General features: G+C 30.8%; 2 protein-coding genes and 2 long non-coding RNA genes across 6 annotated transcripts; 2 read left to right on the top strand and 2 right to left on the bottom strand.

Moving 5' to 3' along the window:
- The first annotated feature begins 1,346 nt into the window (after positions 1 to 1,346).
- LOC105141525 (uncharacterized) lies at positions 1,347 to 3,091 on the top strand. Of its 3 annotated transcripts, none has more exons than XR_845402.1 (4): positions 1,347 to 1,421; positions 1,531 to 2,133; positions 2,270 to 2,360; positions 2,504 to 3,091. It is a non-coding gene; the product is annotated as an uncharacterized LOC105141525 (long non-coding RNA). The 3 variants fall into 3 exon arrangements; XR_845403.1 differs by having other exon boundaries at positions 1,380 to 1,986; positions 2,093 to 2,133; XR_845401.1 differs by having other exon boundaries at positions 1,380 to 2,133.
- LOC105141526 (ELMO/CED-12 family protein) lies at positions 3,056 to 7,620 on the bottom strand. The gene is made up of 10 exons (XM_011048772.1): positions 7,457 to 7,620; positions 7,166 to 7,321; positions 6,978 to 7,080; positions 6,266 to 6,378; positions 5,611 to 5,679; positions 5,258 to 5,373; positions 5,102 to 5,156; positions 3,844 to 3,964; positions 3,448 to 3,590; positions 3,056 to 3,319 (listed from the first exon to the last, which is right to left on the bottom strand). Exons 2-10 carry the CDS (start codon positions 7,304 to 7,306, stop codon positions 3,218 to 3,220), a joined length of 963 nt encoding a protein of 320 aa, XP_011047074.1. The 5' UTR covers positions 7,307 to 7,321; positions 7,457 to 7,620; the 3' UTR covers positions 3,056 to 3,217.
- A 5,331-nt stretch (positions 7,621 to 12,951) lies between these two features.
- LOC105141523 (uncharacterized) lies at positions 12,952 to 17,964 on the top strand. Its single transcript, XM_011048771.1, has 6 exons — positions 12,952 to 13,185; positions 13,288 to 13,464; positions 13,534 to 13,734; positions 15,145 to 15,234; positions 16,177 to 16,296; positions 17,563 to 17,964. The coding sequence occupies exons 1-6, from the start codon at positions 12,994 to 12,996 to the stop codon at positions 17,605 to 17,607; spliced, it is 825 nt and encodes a 274-aa protein (XP_011047073.1). The 5' UTR covers positions 12,952 to 12,993; the 3' UTR covers positions 17,608 to 17,964.
- On the bottom strand, positions 17,657 to 18,410 carry LOC105141524 (uncharacterized). Its single transcript, XR_845400.1, has 2 exons — positions 18,028 to 18,410; positions 17,657 to 17,921 (listed from the first exon to the last, which is right to left on the bottom strand). It is a non-coding gene; the product is annotated as an uncharacterized LOC105141524 (long non-coding RNA).
- Positions 18,411 to 22,080: the final 3,670 nt, after the last annotated feature.

Genomic DNA, 22,080 nt, shown 5'->3' with positions numbered 1-22,080 from the left:
CTATCACAAGATTTATATTTTCTTTAGTTTGATCTGTTGAGGTTGTCTTGACCTCCTCTTCTAAATCTTCCTCTTCCTTCTTGGAAATATCCAAAATTATATTGCTTTGAAAAAAGTGTTTGTGCACCCACATCCTCTTAAATCTCATTAACTCTTTTTTCATGGACATCTAATTTTCCCATGAGACCATGTATTGAAAAAAAATTCATATTTTATGACTTCTCTATCACGACCACCACATAATGAAATTCTTTTTGCAGTGAGCATAAGATATGCTCTACCACACATGTCTCTTTCATCTTCTCCCTATATCTCTTTATTTGATTGTATATAATTAAACTTTTGTAAATCTCTTTATTTTATTCAAGCATATGTAACTTTTCAAACTTACCATGTAGTTTTTATAGACATACATTTCTCGCATTGTCAACTCCTTGATTTGATTCTTGCAAAACTTATCATGCTTGCTCGGCAGTGGTTGTGTTGGCCACTATCTCAAAAGTGGTGTCATTTAAACATTGATAGATAATTGTTAGTGTTAGTTGATCCTTTTTTCATGCCTTTTGCACAACTTTCTTTTAGGCTAAAGTCAACGTTGCTCCATAAAGTCAACATTGCTCCATCTATAGGCTCCTCAAAGCCTTTTTCAACCATCTCATATACATCTTAAGAACTTAGCCAAGCTTTTACTTGAATACATCAAGTTTCATAGTTGTTTTTTGTCAATCTGGAACTTGAAAGTAGAAAGTTTGAACATGTTAAATAATCAAACCTAAGCTCTGATACTACTTCTTGGAAAAAAAAAAGATGTAGAAGCTAATTTACAAGAACAAACACAAGAATAAAGTTAAGGAACAAGAAGAATACTAAGAGGATTGATGTTTTTTAGTAAGAGTTTTTCTTAAAAACACATCTTTTTATCTCTTCTTTAATTATATCTCTCTATTTTTGTGTATTATGCTTCTAATTACAAGAATATTTATAGGCATCAAGTCCTAGATAATCAAAGAATTAAAATACTAAATCTTAATCTAATAAGTAATCTGACAATCTAATTAAATAAAAATTATAATAAACTAATTTATTACAAATATTTATTCATCAAGGATTTTCACATTAATTAGAATTTTTATTTTAACTAATATTAAAACTTTTACAAACTTTAAATTCTAGTTGATATTTAACTCTCTGCATTTTTTTTTCTACCACATTGATTAATTCGGAACAATTCCAGCAACAACCCCTCTCTGCATTTTTTTTCTACCACATTGATTAATTCGGAACAACTCCAGCAACAACCCCCTTTTTTTTTTTCGGATTATTGGATCAATAGCTTCGAGTTATAGTACTATGTCGTTCTAATCCTATTGACTGGATACATGAAAAATGTCAAAAACCGCAATATCTGCCCTCTTCATTTGGTAAGACTGTATTTTTTCCATTTTCTTTGTTCTCTATTTGTGTTCATTTCCTATTATCTAGTAGAAAAGAAATCTGAAAAAAGAATCTTTTTTCATTATTTTTTTGTAGCATCAATGTCGTACCTTGGGATGCAATGCTATGTCTTGGGTTCCTATTTGCTGCAACGGACGACTTCAACTAGCTACTATAGTCTCTCGAAGACAAATTATAATGCCCTATGTTTAAATTACTATATCTATATGTAGGGTCTATAGCAAGGAAAATAAATTTATGCTTAATAAATGGTTTCGTTTGTGTAGTGTGCCTGCCGGTTGCAAATGAATTGGGGAGATGAGATACAGAGGCTGAGAATCTCTCTATTAAAGTTAGCAGCTTGACTGATTGAGTTTCAGCTGGAGTTCTCTTTTGCATTCTGTGTTTAGCATTTGGCAACAAAATTGCTTTCTTGTCTGGTGGTGATGAGGAGGTGCCAGGCTTCTACCAGCTTTCTCAGTTTTACTCAACAGTGTTCAGTCCACACTTATCAGGGATGTTTTTCACTTGAAAATACTCATGCCCTAAAGGGTATTAACTTGGGAATTAAACTCACTTGCTTGCATAATTAAGAGAGTTTCTTGCATTTCATGGGCATTTTTTTTTCCTAACAATTGCGTATTCCATTACTGCGCAGGGCGCTGGTATTCAATGTGAGGCTGCAAGTGAAGGTGAGAGGTAAGAACTGTAGTATCTCTCTCTTTTTCATGGCTCTTTAATGGATGAGTACTTAAATTACTCAATATTGAGATATTATGGTGTGCGGAGATTATTTATTTAATAATCATTTGACTTAGTTCATTCAATTTTATAGCTAGGGCATTTGGATTGGAATGATTCTGGGAGTTGTACTGCAATTGCTTGCACTTTGCTGCATGACCATGAGAACTGATTGGGATGGCCAGGTAAGTGAGAGAGCGAGAGAGAAAATGCGTCTCCTTTTCCAAGTCTTTTTTCTATTAAATATGTGAGACCAGGAGCAAAACTACATGCATGGTATATCATGACACTTCTCGTTTCTGGTTTTCTCTTCTTCTTCATACAATAGGTAAAGAAGTCATTGGCGCGTCTAAATCGGTTCCTGAGACCATCGGAAGAAAGCAGTGGAGGTTCTAGCATTTCCCATCTTTAATCTCTTGGTTCCATGCAACGACCATCCATTATGGTGATGGGATGCCTGCTTTAATTGTTGATTTTGGAAGAGCTGAGCATAGCCACACTTCCTTGACCTCGATCATCCATAACGCAATCAAGTTTAGAAAATTAATCGCAATTCTCTTCATTGTTTCTTAGCCATGGCTACCCTTCAAGCTTGTTTTGAGACCCAGCATCTTATTGTATTCAAGGCATAAGAACACTAATTGAGAGCAACACAGAGCACTCGCAATCATTTAATATATGATCGGTTTTCATCTCCTGAAGATCACGTTTTAGCTTTCAAGCGACAAAATCCGTTTTCCATGACAATGCTCTACAATGAAATCTGTGTTCTCTTTATCCCAGTCATATATTAACATAACATAATAGCATCGAACCCGCCATAATGGCCACTCATGCCCTCTGTGCTTTGAAAGGAATGGCGTAATCCAATTCAAAGGTGTACCATTAAGAAGGGAAAGTGTTGTTAATGGAAATTGTAATTGGTTTTCATGATCATGAATAAAAAGGGTTTCTTCTTACAGATTTGATTGGAACGCTACATGTATCAATTCCACAGATGGACAGGGAAATTTTTTATTTAATTTTACACTGTATTGTCATATTATCCCGTCAGCATATTGTATGCCGGTAAATCTTTCACGGTATAGACATCCTCAAGGGAAAGCTCCCGCTCTAACTGCGTCCTTGTAGACTTCAAAACATCCTGGAAAAAGGTAATAATATAAGACAATGTGTGCAAGATTGCATGGAGCAGATAGATAGAATCACAGTTGAATTGAAAATTATTTATGACATGATTGGACAGCAGAAAGATTTTGAGAACAAATTTACATTAAATTCCATATATGAAGCTCGCTTCGCAAGCCACTGAGCATCCATCATTTGAAATGCTATGCAATAAAGGTTGTCAAATGCCATTTCATCGTCTGCTAGTAGTTCTAAGAATCTGACTCCTGCCAGAGTGGATGGCTTCCCTGCAAATGAAATTTTACATCAAGTTTTCAATCCATGGTTGGAGCATTTGAATTTGCAAAGGAAAGAAAGAAGATAGAGAGCATCAGAACTGTACAAGGAAAATAACAGAACTTCGCAATTCATTATTAACCCACAAAATTGTTGGGAATATCATTGCTCTAATGCTGACTGGCATTTAATCAAGTCACCTTTCCAGAACTGTGTAACTATTAAAGAGACATCAGATATCCCCTAAATTCAGATATCAATTACCTGTCTGAAGATCCAACATTTGTGCCAACATAAAAGAAATGTTAACACCAGCCACAGCAAAGGGATACTCCCACTCAGCTCTAGTTCCATCTCTTTTGTTCAACAATCTCTGGAATGAGTCCTGTCAACCAAAGAGCAGATTAATAAGCATGCCAGTTTTAGAACTAGCAACCAAAATCATTTTCACAACATCAAATCATCACACACAAAGAAAAAGCAACAGGCTTGTTCAATCAACAATTTCTTATGGAGCTCAAACATGTTAAATGGAACCAACAAGTAATGGCCACCTCAGAGCACATAGAATCCATAAAACCTTTATAGAAAATGTATGCACTTCCAGGAAGTCCCATATCAAGCATGATGGCCATTTGGATATTTTTCATTCAAGAACCATCCAAAATCAAACACTTGACGACTACACACACAAAAGAATTTTTTATGCCTTTCAAGGCCATAAAACATAAGAAGCAGGCTAGAATTCCCAAGCATCCAAACATGAACAAAGAGGCATACAAGACACACCATGCAGCAAATATTATTTCTCCAAGCAGGTATGCAAAAAAAATTAGAACAAAAGGAGGCCACAATTTCTTTTAATGTGAGAAAGGATAGAATGCAACACTCAGAAAAGGAAACAACACAGAAAAATAAGAGAAAGTGAATGGGGAGGCAATACATACTAAATTTCATTTTTCACAGCATCTCATTTGCAGAACTCATATATGTCAGGAAAGAAAAAAGTCAAAATCACACTTATCAACTACCAATGAAACTGAATAACTTAGTTTTTTCCTTAGAACAAGAGATCACAATGTTAGGATCGCCTTCCAACAGCCAATACTAAATGTTGAGATGCACACTGTGGCAGATGCCAGATAGCAGTAACTAGTTTACAGTACAAACTCAAATCCATTGATGGACACTAGAACCTTTACCCAAAATATGAATAGTGTACAGTAGAAACTCAAATCCATTGACTATGAGCATTCTCACTATTAAAGAATAACATCCAGTTTGGAATCTGGAAATGATGAGCACTCTTTTTGAGGTATGTACTTCAGATTTTCAGACTTCAAACAAAAAACCAGTGCCAGAATGCATTCCCAACAAGCATGATCATATCATGAGCATGCTGATGGAGTTAGACTCGTATACAATACAAGGCATGGGTCATTTATCAATCACTTTAAATAGCATCAGACACTGTATGAAAGAAAATAATACCTAACCTATGTATTCAAAGTTAAGGACAAACCGGATATTTCTTGGCAAAAAAGATCAGATTCTCCAGTGATATAAATCCTCCACCCCTTCAAATATCATGGAAAAGAGTTGCATAAGTATACTTTTAAAGGAATAAATCTGAGCATATATTACATCTAAAACCAGTTTCCACACATCTTCTACATACCGAAAATCAGTTGATGGGTCTGAGCCTTGCCAACCCATGTCTTTCCAAAGCTCAGACTTTAAAGACGGGAGCTCTCTATCGGGGTAAGCAAGCCTCCATAATTGTTTAAGTGCATCCTGCAAAGTAAAAGAAAAATGATCCAGCACTTCAACTGCATGATTTCCAATCCATTTTTATTGAATAAACTAAAACCCAGATTTCATATATATTCCCTTAAATGTTAACAACTAAACAGAAAATAAACTAAGAATAAGAGGGGCCAGAGGTAAATAAAATAAGGAAACTGATGTGCCGTGAATGATTCAAAAGATCATAATCCCCATGATGCACATCACAAACAGAAGAAGACTTACTTGATGCTCTGCCTGAGAACCATCAAAGGGAACTCCCAACCTTTGCTGAAGATCTCTAAGTCTTGCTTCCTTCAAAAGCCAATTTACAGAATCAAAAACCAAGATCTTCTATAACGATGCATAAAATTGATTGAATTCAAAGAAAAACGGCCACATCATTGTAAAATATCAAAATCTGAAAATACAAAGACAAGATTCCACATGTATAGCTTAAAAGAGGAAGTATATTGATAAGCTTGCAAAATACGAAGAGATTAGAGGAAAGTGCAACATTTGATGGTTTTCCTGTAGGATCATATTAGAAGACAACAAATGTTTTTCAAAAAGAAAGAAAGCAAGTTAAGTAGTTTGTACTGATATACTCCATATGCACACAACCGTATCCAGCACTTCAATCTAGGAGGAATGTCATACAATGTTGTGTTCAGAGGAAAAAACTGACTGAACAGAACTATATATAACTATGTGGTACAGAGTGTTTAACTTGATTTAACAGAAAGCATACACGAGAAGCAACATAAAAATGTAGACTATTATGTTTCTAGACAAAACAGCACACTGAGGACAGAATAAAAGAAAATCCACAAAAAATTATCAAGCATGTGAAATGAGTAGCTTTAGAATATATGGATATTATCCGGATAACTTAATATACCTGTAAAGGACTAAGAGAAGGTTGAAGAAGCTTCCTGTTTGATCCATTTTGACTGAGAGCAGAAAGAGGCAAAAGCCGGGAAATAAGTGATCCAGAACCTAGCACAATATTTGCTACAGAAACCAACATAAAGTTGTCAGTCACCTACAGCAAACAGGTCTAACAATCTGCAATGTAATCAAAGATCCCAAAGAACTTTAAATCTCAAAGGTCATGCAGAGTAATTTCAATGAATAGGAATTTATCCTTCAGAAGAAAGGAGAGAGCCTAATAAGCAGAAAAATCCAGCTTAAACTTCACAAAGCAATGATTACAGGAAATCCGAATAAGCCAAAACAAGCTTGCAAGCCCTGCCACGCTTTAGATCCGAATTATTCTTGTTTACAAGATTCTGACACTTCTGAAATTTACATAAATAAACTTCCTCCTAAACATGACATGGCCATGCCTAACAGCTGATCATCAACAAAATTCAATAAACAATTCATGATAAATGCTAGGTTAGTAATACAAAAAATTGTTTCTATAAGGAACAAAATATACATAACCAAGTATAAACAGATGAAACAAAGGAGCAACAACTTCAGTTCTATTCACAATTTGAGAAGAAACAATACTATACATTCTCCTAAAACAAGGCTGCTCAACACAGTCTCCATAAATCATAGAAAAGCAAGACAGAGAAAAGAGTGAAAAAAGAAAAATCACACACCTAACCATTGCGCCCACTGAGCAATCAATTGCGAAAACACAAAAGTCCAGTGAATGTGCTGCTTCCTCCGTTCATCGTCCCATAGATCTTCAAGTATGGGTACCTATAACATTAGTTTAATTCTTAATTTTATTTAAATAGCATAAAAATTAAAATAAAAGAACAGAAAATAAAAGGTGGCTACTGACGGGAACAGAAGAATCATCAATGTGATTGCCGAGTAAAGGTTCGCTTAAACCATCAACCTCAGAAGAATCAAAAAGTTCGTCGTTCCTTTTTCCATCAACGTCACCATGATGTAGTCTCCTCCTCATTGTTCTTGTCGTCATTTTAATTAATTAAGCCTAGAATTGATCAAATCAAATTAAATCACATAAAAATGTTAAAACCCTAAACCCAATTTTTATAAAAAAAAATTATGTCTGTAACTGCTGCGAAATAAAAATAAAAATAAAAGGAAGAGAAGAGAAAGAACGTACCACAGCAGGTGTTGGCATAAGGAAGGAAGGGAAGCTTGGAATGGAAAGGGTATGAAAAGAAGGAAAACCTCGCAGATAAGAAAGCTTATGACCAATATTCTTTATTATTATTATTATTATCCTATTACTAACAAACTGCCGAAATTATATTCCTTAAAAGAGAAGAAGAAGAAGAAGGTTATTCCTTAAAAGAGAAGAAGAAGAAGAAGAAGGAGTCCTGTCCTGCCCTGTTGTCACCATGACTCGACCCTTACAACCGCCATTTCTCCTCTCCTCTCCTCTCCACGGTGTCCTTCCTGAAGCACGGGGAGAGACAATACACTTACAGATCTGTCAGGATTTTTCCTTTTTATTTTTTTATTCAAATTTCTGCTTCAATATGTTACTAATATATATATATATATATATATATTAGTAACATTTTTTTAACTAAGAGTAAAAGCAATTAAAAAAATCAAGAATTTGAATAATTTAAAATAATCGGAAAGTATCATACGTATTCTAAGTTAAGAAAAAATTATCATGATCCAAAACATAGATTTTAACAAATAAAATATTTAAAATCATGTTATGCCATTAAAATAAAAAAATAAATAATTTGGTAATCTTGTTAAGAAATTATAATAAAGAATAATAAAATATAATTTTTATTTTTATTTAATATTAATGATAAGAAATTTTAAAAACTATATTACATAGTAGACTTAAATATAATGATTAACAAAATGGTGAGATTGATGGTATGACATTTCATGATGGTAATTTAACGAACATATATTACAATTTTTATTGAAAAATTCGTTGACTAAGGCTCTGTTTGGACTTATTGGCTTTATAAATTAAAAAATTATTGTTGCTGTATCCAGAAGCACTAAATATTAAAGTTTTATTAACAAAAGCTAATCTGGTTATGATTTTTATTTTTTTTTTGGGTATGTAGTTGATTTTAAAAGTAAACAATAAGTGTTTGGTTAAACTTATATTAAAACTAATGTTGAAAATTAAAATGCAAATAATAGTATAAGTAATTTTCCATGGATATAAAAAAAATAACATGTAAAATTTAAACAAAATAACTAAGTTTTTAGTCATTTAATTAGTATTGTTTTAGTGAAAGGAATGGAATTTGTGTGTTTAGAATAATAAGATTTAATTATTCAAAAAGGCTTAAGGATGGATTTGAAATAAGTAATTAAAAGTATATTTTTATTATATCATCATATTATAATTAAAGTAAATTAAATCTATCCAGTTAAGAAAACTCAAAGGAACCAAGCAAAAGCAAATCATTAAAAAACTTTAGAATTGAAAAAAACTTTATAATGATTTTCTAAAAATATTTTGGGGTGTATGGCTACAATTTACAAACCTCAAACTATTAACCTTAAAATTACTTAAAATTATTGTGAAGCCACAAAATCAATAACAATAAAAAAAACATACAAATTGGATCAAATTAAAAAAACTAAAAATTTCACCCAGCTATTGATATTGTTTTCAACCCTCTTCATCTGCATCAATCTCTCCCTAAACTATGTAACAAACTTCCATAATTAAATCAACACATGAAGATTTTGTTTTATGATTAGTGTTATATCTCAATTTTAGATTTTTTCCTAAAATTATCTTTTTCTTTTAAATTAAGAATAAAAAAATTAAAAGTAACAAAAAAATTAAAAAAATAAAAATAAAAAAGATTGACAAGAGTAGGTTGAGAAAGGTTTCCAATGTATAAAGAAACCATGTTGGAGGTTTAAATAAAACTAAAAGACCAATTATACCCCATTATACTAAAAAATGAAAGACAACACATATTCAAGATCCAATTCAATGATTATCAAATGAATTTGTATAAAAATTAAGTTTAAAGATTTAATTAGACTTTTAATATGTTAATTTAATTTAATCTAGGCCTAATTAAATGTTTGATTAATTTTAAAAATTAATTTGAGTCCAATTAAAATAATTAATTAAGTGTGAAGGCTTAATTGGACTTTTAATGGGTCAAATAATGTTATTAGGGATTTAACTAGTGAAAAATTAAGTTTGAAAATCTAATTTTAGTTTAATTGAGAACATTGGAATTTTGAAGGACATATTTAATTTTTTTCAAGCTTAATCGGGTGAAATTATAGATAATATTTCAAAGTTTAAAGGTTATTTAGAGGTCAAATTAAAGGTCAAATTAAAAAATTTCAAAATTAATCACTACTTTGTAAAAGGAACAAAAATTTAAAGGTTCAATCGGAGAAGGCTAGGGGTGAAATTATAAGAATCCAAAAGATAAGGGCTAATACAAGGCTCTATTACAAAGTTCTAAAGGTTCAACGACTAGATTCAAAAATATCATAATTTCATTATTCATCTTCTTCTTCTCATTTAAACTAGAGAAAATGATGTTCAAGTGTTCACTTTTCATCCTTAATTTCTCTTTCACTTCTTCATCGTACCATACAAATCTTATTTTAACTTATATTCTAGTATTTGTACTTTACTTTAATATGATATTCTAGCTTTAATAGCACTAAAAACACTTGTCGATCCTCTCCTAAAAATACTTCCTAACATTGTTCTGCCTATAAAAATATCATTGGTCCCTTATTTATCAGATGCAAAGCAAGACAAGTTTTTGTCAATAATACACAAATATTATGTCAAATCATGCCCTAATATTTGTACTTGACACTTAGCTAAAATTACATCTTTAACAATGTTGTAACCTAATTTTGGATTCATTAAGATTTTCTTGAATGTTATTTTATTTTATTATTCATAAAAAAGAATGTAAATAAAAAAAGAAGTAAAATATATTTTCTTGAGTCAACCGCATCTTTTGATCAAAACCGAGTCCACGGGGTCAATACGGGTTAAACCATGTCGATCGGGATGAAACTTTTTTATATTTTTATTTTTTTTTGTTATGAATAATCAAATAAAATAACATTTTAAAATCTTAGTGAATCCAAAATTGGGTTACAACAACCACAATCTCTTTATCTAGTCTCTGAGACTAGTTAGGGTTGTTAGTAACTAAAATATTATGCAGCAATTATATCCCCTTTTTCTAATAAGAAACAAAAATTCCTTATTCTTTTTCCCTTCACTAGATAGATTCCCGACCTGGAAGGAAGATCATTACGACGCCGCATACGTGCAACAAAATATGGATTTTTTGTGGACTAAGTTTTGTTTTTATTTAATTGCTGTGTTTTATTTTTAATTATTTGGTCTGTGTGTTTATTTTTAACATGCATTCTTTTTTTATCATTTGCTTATACACTTTAATTTTTCTATATATTGCTTACGCATCACATGTCTTAATTTTTCAAGCACATATAAACTTTTAGGTTAGATGGTGGTTTAACAATTTGCCCTATAATTATCTAAGATCCTTTTGAGACGTGATAGAAAACCTACATGTACTTACTTAATAAATAAAACATGTTCTTAGTTTGTATGTGTCACCTTTATTTTACATCAAAGCATACCTAATTAATAATCTTGAACTCCACAGGACTTTCTAAATTAAGACTATGACTATTTATGGATACAAGTAATAATCTGAAATGATGTAACTAGCTACAGGAATTGTTCAAGAACAAAAGTTGGAAAATTACAATACATATAAAATATAAATTGTCTTGTCTTTTTTTAAATAAAAAAAAAAGGCTCATACCCACCTTTATGTTTTATTACTCTCTAATGTTTATGGGAATTAACCAAAAGAATTTCAGAAAGATCTTCTTTAAATTAATCAAATTATGAATCTTTATCTGTATTCAACAATAAAGTCATAAATTAGCTCTTTAAACAGGTTAATCTATTTTCGATTTATGTGTACATACACTTGTGTTCATAAGCATATATACATTCATGTTTTCATATTTAAATATCATGCGTGCATATGCAGGTTAAAATATAAGTATCTAAAAAGCCCAATCCACAAAGTTTATTATACTCAATTGTCACTAAAAAATATGGATGATGTAGAATGTGATCATTGAAATTCCCATTTCCAATAGGAGTTAGACTCCTTAAAGGCTAACATGGATCGTATCACAAGCCTAGTTAAACAGTTATTTAAACAACTTTCTGGTAGAGGTCATCTAATCGGTCCATAATTTTTTTATTTTAGGGTTAAAGTAGTCCTTTCATTGTGAAAAAAATAACAAATCTAACATTATATATTATGTTAAAGATAAATATGTCATGCTATCATATATTATGTTAAAGATAAATATGTCATGGTATCAAGATAAAAGATTATCTTGTTTTTAATACCTAATTCAAAGGTTTTTTTTATTCAATAGTAATTTTATAATTATACTGTTATAATTAATAGTATTTTAAGTCTTAAAGCAAAGTAAATTCTTAATTTTTTATTAATAAAAAAAGAATAATATTGAAAAAAAAAATCTATACTGAATGACATTTGAAATGATATACAATATATGATAAATTAGTTAAACTTTTTTCAAACTTTAATTTATTAGAGAATTAATCTCTATAATCTCAATTTAAGGTGTGACTGCCCTATACTTTAATATATTTAAAATCAAGTTTTTTTTGTTATTTTTTCAAGATTTTATTACTATTTTATTTATATAACTAATAAAATGATTCTAATACCTTAATTTCAATCACCTTTAACCTAATTAATTAATTTTAATTTTTTTCTATCAGTTTAATTTTAAATTTTAAAGATAAAATTTAAGATGTGTTTGAAATTATGATAACAGTAACGATTTAAAGTATTTTTTGCTTATAAAAATATCAAAATAAAATTTTTTATTTTTAAAAAATTATTTTTAATATCATCATATCAAAATAATATAAAAATATTAAAAAATTATTTTAAATTAAAAATTAAAAAATTAAAAAATATGATTTATAACGTGTTTCCATCCTATACCTCTCCATTTGAAAATTCTGCATTTAATTTTAAGGGAAAAAAAAAACAAATAACAGATTTTAAGATTGTTGGTGCTTTTAAGACAAAGAAGAGAGGGTACACATGCTCTTTAAAAAAAAATCAAAAATTTTTAAGTTACATTTAAAATTTATTTGTTTAATTCACAAAATTAAAATTAATTCTATCAAAAAATAAAAATTAGTTAGTTAGGTTGAAGATTATTAACATTAGGGTAGTTAAGTTATAAGATTAAAAAAAAATGAAATTGAAAATAACTGATTCATAAATAACTCTCTGTGAGTGATTGTAAATAAAATGGAAAAGGTAGAAAAAGAAAAGGAGAATAGTAAATATCATTTTACCAACAACAACGGAGCGGTTTAGAATTTTTTAAATATTTATTTTTTAAAATTTTAATTTTTATATATATTAAATTTTATTTTTTAAAATTTTATTTTTTATATATATCTCTAAATTATTTTACTATGATATTAAAAATATATTTTAAAAAATAAAAAAATATTATTTGAATATATTTAAAAATAAAAATATGTTAAAAAAATAATATAGACTTCAGTAGGCAAATTGGAGGTGCAGAAATTGAAGCCATTTACTGGAAATTAAAATGGAGAAAATGGAGGGTGGTGATTCCCTATATCTGCAGCTTCACAAGCTATCAGCAGTAGCAACAAAGGAAGAAGATGTTGAGCACATCCTTACTTCTCTCTGGAAAAACAGAAGAACCGCTCTCCCTTCTCCCCTTAAATCCCGCTTTCAATCTCTCCTCGATCTCCCTTCCCTTCCTCAACTCGATCCCGTAATCACTTCTTCTTCTTTCTTCTCCTCCTCTTTTTTTTCTTAATTTTTTTTGAATAATAGCTAGTTAATTAGTTAACTGAAAAGGTTGTTGTAGTTGTAGGTTTTGGCATGCCTTCGTTCGATTATCAGAAAATGTGTACATGAGAATATGAGTAGTGATGAGCTGCTGAAGCTGTTTCCACCTGATTTATCCCTTGAGTTGCAAACCACTCTTATCAATTTGCTCCACAAGTATCAAATTCAATGGAAGCAGGATGATTTAGCTACAACCGAACAGGTTTTTTCTTACCTCTTAATTTTTTTTTGTATTTGTCATTTTGGTTAACATATATTTTTTCCTATCCAGCATTCGTTGCCGAGGGCTAGTGTTTTTGGGATTAGTGGTCCGCCGTCGTTTACGGCTGAGGTTCCGACGCAGCTTTGGCCTCGTCAAGATGATACTAATGGACGTTTTAATCATAATGGTTTTGAGGAGCCTACGTCAATGATTGCTGAAACTGCTGCCTCAGTTTTTGCCCAACATAATGTTACTCCTCTTGACAACATGGTAAGGGAAGTAAACGTGTTAGTTAGTTACTGTGTTTTTCTTCAATGCACTATGCCATAAACAAGTAGTTAGCTGCTACATTTATTTTAGATATTTTAAACTGTTTGTTATCCTTGAATGAGAACTCTGGTTTTACCCTCTAATATCATTTGGCATTAAGGAGGTATCTGCTCAAGTTGGTGATGTTTTACTTTCTGGCTCTCAGTGCCCCACTTGAAAAAAAAAAGGAAGGAAAAGAAAGGAAGCCTTGAACTAGTACTCGGTTGCTCAAATTTGCTTTGAGGATATCTGAAATTAACAAAGAGAATAGGTTGACTACTTCTGTTTACTTGTTCTAGTGAAACCATTTTTGTGATGCTGAATTGTTCTCTAACTCGATAAAAGAAGCTGTATGTCCAGCAAAAATCGCATTGGCAATTCTTTCTAGAGAAACAATTAAGTAAAAGGGGAAAAGAGTGACTCTACCCACTTGCACTGGATTTCTATGGGGAGAAACTTAAAAGAGAAAGAAGAGGAGGAGATTTTATAAATTCAGCACGTATAATCCTAAATCCTAATCATTGATTCCTAGGAAGCTGAAAGATCCTGTAACAAGGTCATAGAGGGAACAGCAGTCAAGAAGTTAATCCAATTGAGATTTAAACTGGCTCTGAAGACCATGCATCTCAATCTCCTTCACTTCTTCATCTCAGACCACAAAAGCTACATTTAATACAAGTGCATCATTCATACTGAAACATCCTCCAGATTGCACCATCTCAGCCATTCCAAAATTCTATCTTTCCAGCCATTTAGCATGCGAATCCCTGAAATTGCCGTTGTCCTACTTGATTCAAAAATAACTAAGACCCACTTTTCTCTTGCTTCCCAGGAATGAAGTGAGAAACGAACCTCTGCTATCCATTGACTGCACTTTGCTTACAACACCATGCTAGTCCAGTTCCTATTTTTTTAATCTCTTTTGACATGATCCTGTTCCTATTCCTATTGAGCTTTGTCATCGCCCCCTGAGAAAGCAACTTTAGTTGGAGTCCTGCCTTTCAATTACAACTCAAAGGAAGTCTTGAAATATGTTGTTTGATCCTCCATGAGAAGCTCTAACAAGCTTCTTTTTCTCTGAGGGGAACTATACTACCATGTCCTTACATTTCTCTCCCATTACCATACATAGCAATTTGGGTTTGAAAGAGCATCTCTGATTAGCAAAAGACTAATGTAGAAATTTTATTTATGTACTTACATATCTTTTTCTGCTAACAATATCTATTAAGGTGTAATTGCTTTCATGTATACATTCAAATTCCAGCAGGCCTTCAATAAAGTGAACAAGATTGCTTATGATAATGCACATTAGAAATTTGAATCCTTTGGTAATTTATATATATGTGACTGGATTTTACTACTATATAGGCTAATGTACCTCGCCTCAAATCAATGACATGGACCACAGAGAATCGCAACCCTTCATCAGCTAATAGAGTTGCCATCATAACTCTCAAGGTATGTGAATGCTGGTATTGTGTTTTCTTGTTTCGGTAAGCTGAGCAAACTTCCAAAGAGCTACATGTTTCTCCACAAGTAAAGAGAACCTGTACTGACTTTTTGAATGGTCATTTAATGTACTATTGGAATTGTAGACTTTGAAATTACATAGAGATATTATTCTTGTTGGAATTGCAAGCTTTATATTTCTGACTGGTTCTCATGCTCTTTCTGATCCACACTATTTTGCCATTAAAGGTCTCATTTTCTTTGTGATTGATTGTGTCAGCTATTGGGTACATTAGGCATATTATGTCACCAAAAGAGAGATTACCCAGCCTGGACATATCAGCTGTTTTATTGGGTCGTTTGTCCCCCTGGGTTGATATGAGCACAGTCCTATATGTTTCACACTTTCATAATGGCAGTCCGTATGGGGATGAGGTCAATAGTGGTTTCAAATTAAAAAAGTAGCTTCATCAGGAAACAACAAGGGTTGAACAGAGTGGCAGTGTACTATAGATTCCAAGCTATATCGGCTCATGGGTATTCTTATTGATAGACCTTGGCTGATTCAGAGCAATAGGATCTCTGTACTGTTCTGTATTTGTAAAGCATTCTATATAGTGAGTTATTCAGGATACAATTCCTTAAGTGATGGAAAGTGGTGTATAGAGGCCAAGAATCATTGCTGTTTTAGATCTACTTTGAAAACATATCTAATTAGAATTTTAGACCTTCCTCTAAGTACATATCAAGTGTGAATTCCTCATATTTGATAATACTTAGAAGTTAGACCTTTCCTCAAGCATCTATCAAGTTTGAGTTCCTCATATTTAATTAACACTTCACAAGAAGTGCTTCCTTTTTCAGAATGCTTAACTCTCTTTCTATTCAGTTATTAGAACTTCTTATGGTGCTCTTTTGTGTATCTTATATATATCCTGTCTTGTTTCATAGCTTCAAGATTACAGTAAGTCTTCTTCAGGAGAAACGGAAGTGAAATTTCAGCTTGGTAGAGACACGCTTGAAGCTATGTTAAGATCAATGACCTACATCAATGAGCAGCTTTCTAGCAGGGTATGCACCGTTCTCAATCTTGATATGTCTGCAAGTAAATTTTTTTAAAAAAATTGATGATCTTTCTAGGGTTCTTTAAAATAGGACTCATTTATCAAAATTTTGAAATATGTCAGGTCATTTAATAAACAAGAAGAGAAAATTATGAAAAAGAATGCCTGCCATCTTCCTTGTCAAAAAAAAAAAAAAAAAGACCAATGCTTTTCATGCTCTGGGCATTTTCAATGGGTGTTTCTCTTCTCTTTTCATCATTTAACTGTTTATGAAGAAACTCAAAGTTATCTGCACAGAATTGTGTGTAAATTCTAAACTAGGTGCGTGGTAGTATGATGATAGAAATCGGTGCTAGTTGGATTATTTCATATAAATGAATAGATATAAGAGGTATATTACTACAAATATCTACCATTTCATTCTCTATTTTTCTGGGAAAAAAGGGTGAATTTGGAAACTGTAGGATCCTTAATTTAATATCTTTGCACTTTCTTAGTGTCAAAGAACCATCTCAACCTAAAAACTTAAGCTTTTAGGTGAGATACCAGGATATGATTTATATTATTCTCTAACACACCCCCTCAAGTGAAAGTTCTTTGGGCTTGAACCTTGCACAGACCCATATTACCTTGTGATGATGAGATTCGAACTCGTGGCTGCTTGGTCATCAAGGCTCTGATACCATGTCAAAGAACCATCTCAACCCAAAAGCTTAAGTTTTTAGGTGAGGGAGGTCCTAGGATATGATTTGTATTATTCTCTAACACTTAGTAGTGAAATTCCAGGGAAAAAAAGCTTGTTGTATAGTTCCACTACTGACTGCACTGGTCTTTATTTTATTTTTTTTAATCTTAATACCAATAAAAAATTTCAAAACAAAGGGTGTCAGGGCAAGGAATAAATAAATTGGAAGAGAACAAATGAGGTGAATGATGGTGGCATTGGCTTTTAGTCAGATTTCACTCTTCTGTCCAAGCTACTCCAAAATAAACAAAGATCCTCATCATTTGGTGTAACTAGGTCGTCAATTTAAAATCCTGGATGCTTAGCTGATCTGATGCTATACAAATATTCTCTGTGCTTTCTTGAATTTATATTTCTGTGGTTGCACACATGCTTGATATTGCTGAGGGAAATCCGTGCTGTAGCTGCACCAGTAGGTGATGCTTAAAATGCTGCTCTTGGTTGCTTAGATTTTTCCAAGGGGTGTGATTCTTTCCTGTTGTTGATAAAAGCTGAACTTGGTATGTTAAACAATTATTTTTTGGCCAGGTTGGGAGCTCTTCTGGACCAGCTCAGAAGAAGCAAAAGCAGTAGATCCATGGGAGCTCTTCTGGACCAGCTCAAAAGAAGCAAAAACAATTTCTTTTTGGCCAGGTTGGGAGCTCTTCTGGATTCATTCAGTTGCTTCTTGTGCCAAAAATTCTTCAATTGGGGTGACCAATCAAAAGTGCATTACACGAGCCATGCCCTATTGTTTAGAGTATTTTTAGCAGGATAGGTATAATTTCTGCAAAATCTGTGCTCCTAGTTTGGGTGTCCTAGTTTCCTAAAACTTTGGCTGCCTGCTCGTTTGAGGGTGTATTCTATTTTCTATGGAAACCAAAATCCCCATTTTAGGATCTATGATCGTGGGACAAGAAAATGCTAAGAATAATAGTGTTTCCCTTAGTGTCGTGTCATGATATTTTGTGGGGATCTAATCCGATTACCTAACACATCTAAAACAACTAGGATGTGGGACAAGAAAATGCTAAGAATAATAGTGTTTCCCTTAGTGTCGTGTCATGATATTTTGAGGTGATCTAATCCGATTACCTAATACATCTAAAACAACTAGGATTTGTGACGGAGCTTCACTCCTGACTCTCTTTGTTTTTTTCCATTATTAAACCTTTTTTCTCCTTTAGAGTTTTTCTAGATGAAATTAGTGTTGAATTATGGAAAAATTAAAAAAATAAAAGAAATAGGATTGAATTGTAAAGCATGGTAGTTTAAAAATTTATTTGATTTATTTTTTAATTTGAGTTAGAGAGAAGAGAGAGAAATTCATAGAAAAGTTGTTGGTTATCCGCTTGAGGTAATTAAAATGACTAAACTTTGTGTCAAAGGTTTTAATAATGAGGGAAATTTGATAGTTGTGGTTTTTAGTCTGTTAGTTTCAGTGTTTGTTTGAGTTAGTTACATATAATATTATTATATTTATATAAATATATATTTATTATTATAAAAACTAAATTTATTTTTAATATTTATATAACATTATATTAATGAATTTAATATTTGATTTGTAAATTTAGAGTAAAGATAAAGTTAATAGAACAAAAATATTTTGCAAATAAAATTATAAAATTATTGTAATTATGAGATTCTTATTGTATTAAAATATTCTTTTTAAAATATTTTTGGTTGATATTCTTTGAAATACTAGACATTTATTAGAAAGAAAGTAGTTGTTTTTATAAGTTGAGATATAAGAAATACAAATACTTAAAACTAACATTTAGGTGCTTGTCACAAAACATGTATACTGAAAGAAAGTAGTTGTTTTTATAAGTTGAGGTATAAGAAATACTTAAAATTAACATTTAGGTGCTTGTCATAAGATATGTATACTGAACTAGACTGTATAAGAATTTAATAGGGAGAGATGATCTATATTTATAGAAAGATACACGTGACAGTTGTGTAAGTAATCTTTAAATTTGATATTACTAAATTATCTTATATAGAGAATATTATGTTTTGATTATATTACATGTTATTTTAATTGAGGTAACAAAGAGACAGATATTGAGTATAACATGAACTATATAAAGGCATTTGAGTGATAAAAAAAATTCATTATCCTAGATGAATTAGAAAAAATATTTTATCTGTTCTTAAATAGTATTGATTGAAAAATCATTGACAAGATGGAATAAGATTTGAAAAGAATTTGAAATCTTATTCAAACGATTAATGATTAGTATATAGAGTACAAATATAATTAAACATGACAAGTATATTTTATGTTTTAATATTAAATTGGAATAGTATTGATAAAATGATAATAATTATATTGAAAAATCAATTATTGAAATGTTAAATCAAATTACTAATATTTTTTTTAATATTTAGAGAATTATGATACATTACTAAATGATGCTTATGATCTTCATATATAAATTAATTAATTGTTGAATTGATAATAAATTAATTTATTTAATTTATTTAATTTTATTTAATATAATTATCATTTATATTTGAACCAACATATTAAGAACCTAATGGATCACACACAAGAAACTTAATTAGTCAAGAATTAAACTAAGATGAGTTAATTAAGTATGACTTGATTAAAATTTATTTTAGAAATTAAAGACAAGAATATAATTATTTCTAGATCTAGAAGAATCAAGTAAGGACTTGATTAGGTTAATTTTTAAAATTATCTTGAATTAATATATGAATATTATTTAAGAGATAAATTGATATTTTATCAATTTATAAGGTTTTTAGATTATTTTTTTATATAAATAATAAGTTATGCCTCTTATTTTAAAATGATTGTTAATTATATAAAAAAATTATGTAAGTCACAAAATAAAAAGTTAGCACTCTAAGTATAGCAATCTCTCTCTTCTATATAGGAATTTAGAAAATTTATCACTGGTGATTTACGTGAATTACTCTCTAAATAATTAGATGACTTATGCTTTGAAACAATCTAACTTTTAAAAAATTATTTAAAACTAATAAAATTATATTTTCAGGTAATAAATCATTAAATAATTTTAAATATGTCTAATAATATTTTAAGGGCTCATAATTTTAAATATGTCTAATAATATTTTAAGGACTCTTAAATAATTTTATTATATTATTTTCATTGCATATATGATATTCAAGAACCCAACACAATATTTATCTAGCATGAAAAAATAGATCGAGCTAAAGAGATTATTTTCTTCAATTTAATTTTATATTTTTAGAATAATTTTGAATGTTTTAAGTTGAGAAGTTAATTTATTATGCTTATATTGTTTCTGTTAGATTTTTGTGTCAAGATATATTAAAAATAGAATTTTGAGCCCAAAAACATACCAAACTGATTTTTCAACCATCCCAAGATGATCAAAATCTAAACTCACAAGCAACACATCATTTATATGTATCATCTTGATAAATGATATTTTGATAATGATGTCATTAATATTAAATTATATATATATATATATATGTATGTATGTATGTATTTATTCTAATTTTTTTGTTTTTTTATCAAATTAAAAACACATGATAAAAAAATATGTGTTTTTTATTTAAAAATATATATATATTAATAAGAAAAGTATGAATTATACTAGAAAATATCTTTAAAATAGAGTTTAAATTAATTATTTTTATCTGTAAAAATTAAAAAGTTTATCGTAGCATAATATAAAATATCTTAATATATATATTTATCTTAGTTTTTTAACCGAATTAACAAGGTTATTATTATTTATTAAGATATGTAATTTTTTATTTATTTTACGAAACGTGTGTAGTTTGCATGGGAAATCTAATCTCTCTGACGCGGAATTAGAAAAGGGGAATATAATTTTCATAAAAAGAAAGTCTAAGGCTACCGGCTGCAAAGGAATCGAATGTAGAAGTCGGAAAGAAGGTGGGGTCTGGAAATTAAAATTCATTTTTTTTTAGTCCACTTTTTTTATATATGTACGTCACATTCATAGCTTTCTCCTAATCTTCTCAACAGCTTACTTATTATAAATACTGCTGAGGCATTGGCGTCTGGCAGGCAGCCACATTCAATTGTTTATTGGCTTTAAAGAAATGGAAACCGAAAGGCCGAAAAGTTGAAAGTGAAACTTTGTTATTATAGATATTGTTTTAAAAAATATTTAAAAATCTTTATATTAAAATAATATTTTTGATATTAGTATATATCAAAACATAAAAAGATTAATTTAAAATTTAAAAAAAAAATTAAATATTTTTAAAACACAACAAAAATCAGATAACTTTTCAGTTCAGTATATTTCACCTGTCTTTGTTTCACCTTGCGTGATATACTAGAGAAAATCATGTTTAGCTGGGACAGTGCTCTTAGTTCGCGTCATGTTGAGAGGGACAGGACATGATCAACACCAAATTGTCGGCTCGAAAAGCAGCCGGCCTGATTTGTTGTTTCCTGGCTAGATTGGATTCATATCCAACAACAATTCAAGGGTCGGTTGTCTTGCGTAAATCTGATAACATATCTATGCCAACAGAAAGAAGAATTGACGCGTAACGTACGATCTCAGTAATGCAGAGAGGTGGGCTGTTCTAGTCACCTTTACCACACTCTTTAACCAGTCCCACTTACCACACTCTTTTTTGTTCCCTTCGCAGATATTGACCTTAGCCAGCAGCGCTCTTTGATTATAGGTGTAGCTACTTGCACCCCTTTACTGAAAAAGGAAGAAGAAAGAATCCTTTTTCTGATAGATAAGGGAGCAACCTTACAAAATATCTCCGCCATGGGCCACGGTCGCGCTGGGCGGAATACTAGGAGCCATAAATGGGTCTTTCATGGTAGTTTACTGGGAGAGGACAGATTGTCCACACGCAACCAAGTGCATCTTTGAAGTTTCATTGAAAGAGTAACCGACTCCATTTGAAGTTGCCAGGAAAAGCCAACAGTCTTGACTTTCAAGAACCTTGGAAAGGAAGCAACAGAGAAGATGATCAGCTTGAGATATATTCCCTGCATTGTGTTTCAGTTAGAAAATGGTGTCTGGCTGGCAACCAAACACATTT

Source organism: Populus euphratica, unplaced genomic scaffold (assembly GCF_000495115.2).
Source record: "Populus euphratica unplaced genomic scaffold, PopEup_1.0 scaffold206.1, whole genome shotgun sequence".
NCBI classification, from domain to species: Eukaryota; Viridiplantae; Streptophyta; class Magnoliopsida; order Malpighiales; family Salicaceae; genus Populus; species Populus euphratica.
This window is presented reverse-complemented; position numbering and strand designations above follow the sequence as displayed.

Bases quoted from the DNA above. Each gene is read 5' to 3' on its own strand.
- LOC105141526 (XM_011048772.1), bottom strand. From the start codon at position 7,306: ATGACGACAAGAACAATGAGGAGGAGACTACATCATGGTGACGTTGAT. The intron at 7,081-7,165 runs GTCAGTAGCCAC...CTAATGTTATAG, and splicing joins TTGATGATTCTTCTGTTCCC to GTACCCATACTTGAAGATCT. The intron at 3,320-3,447 runs GTAAATTTGTTC...ACCTTTTTCCAG, and splicing joins CTTCATATATGGAATTTAAT to GATGTTTTGAAGTCTACAAG.
- LOC105141523 (XM_011048771.1), top strand. From the start codon at position 12,994: ATGGAGAAAATGGAGGGTGGTGATTCCCTATATCTGCAGCTTCACAAG. The intron at 15,235-16,176 runs GTATGTGAATGC...CTTGTTTCATAG, and splicing joins TTGCCATCATAACTCTCAAG to CTTCAAGATTACAGTAAGTC. The intron at 16,297-17,562 runs GTATGCACCGTT...TTTTTTGGCCAG, and splicing joins ATGAGCAGCTTTCTAGCAGG to GTTGGGAGCTCTTCTGGACC.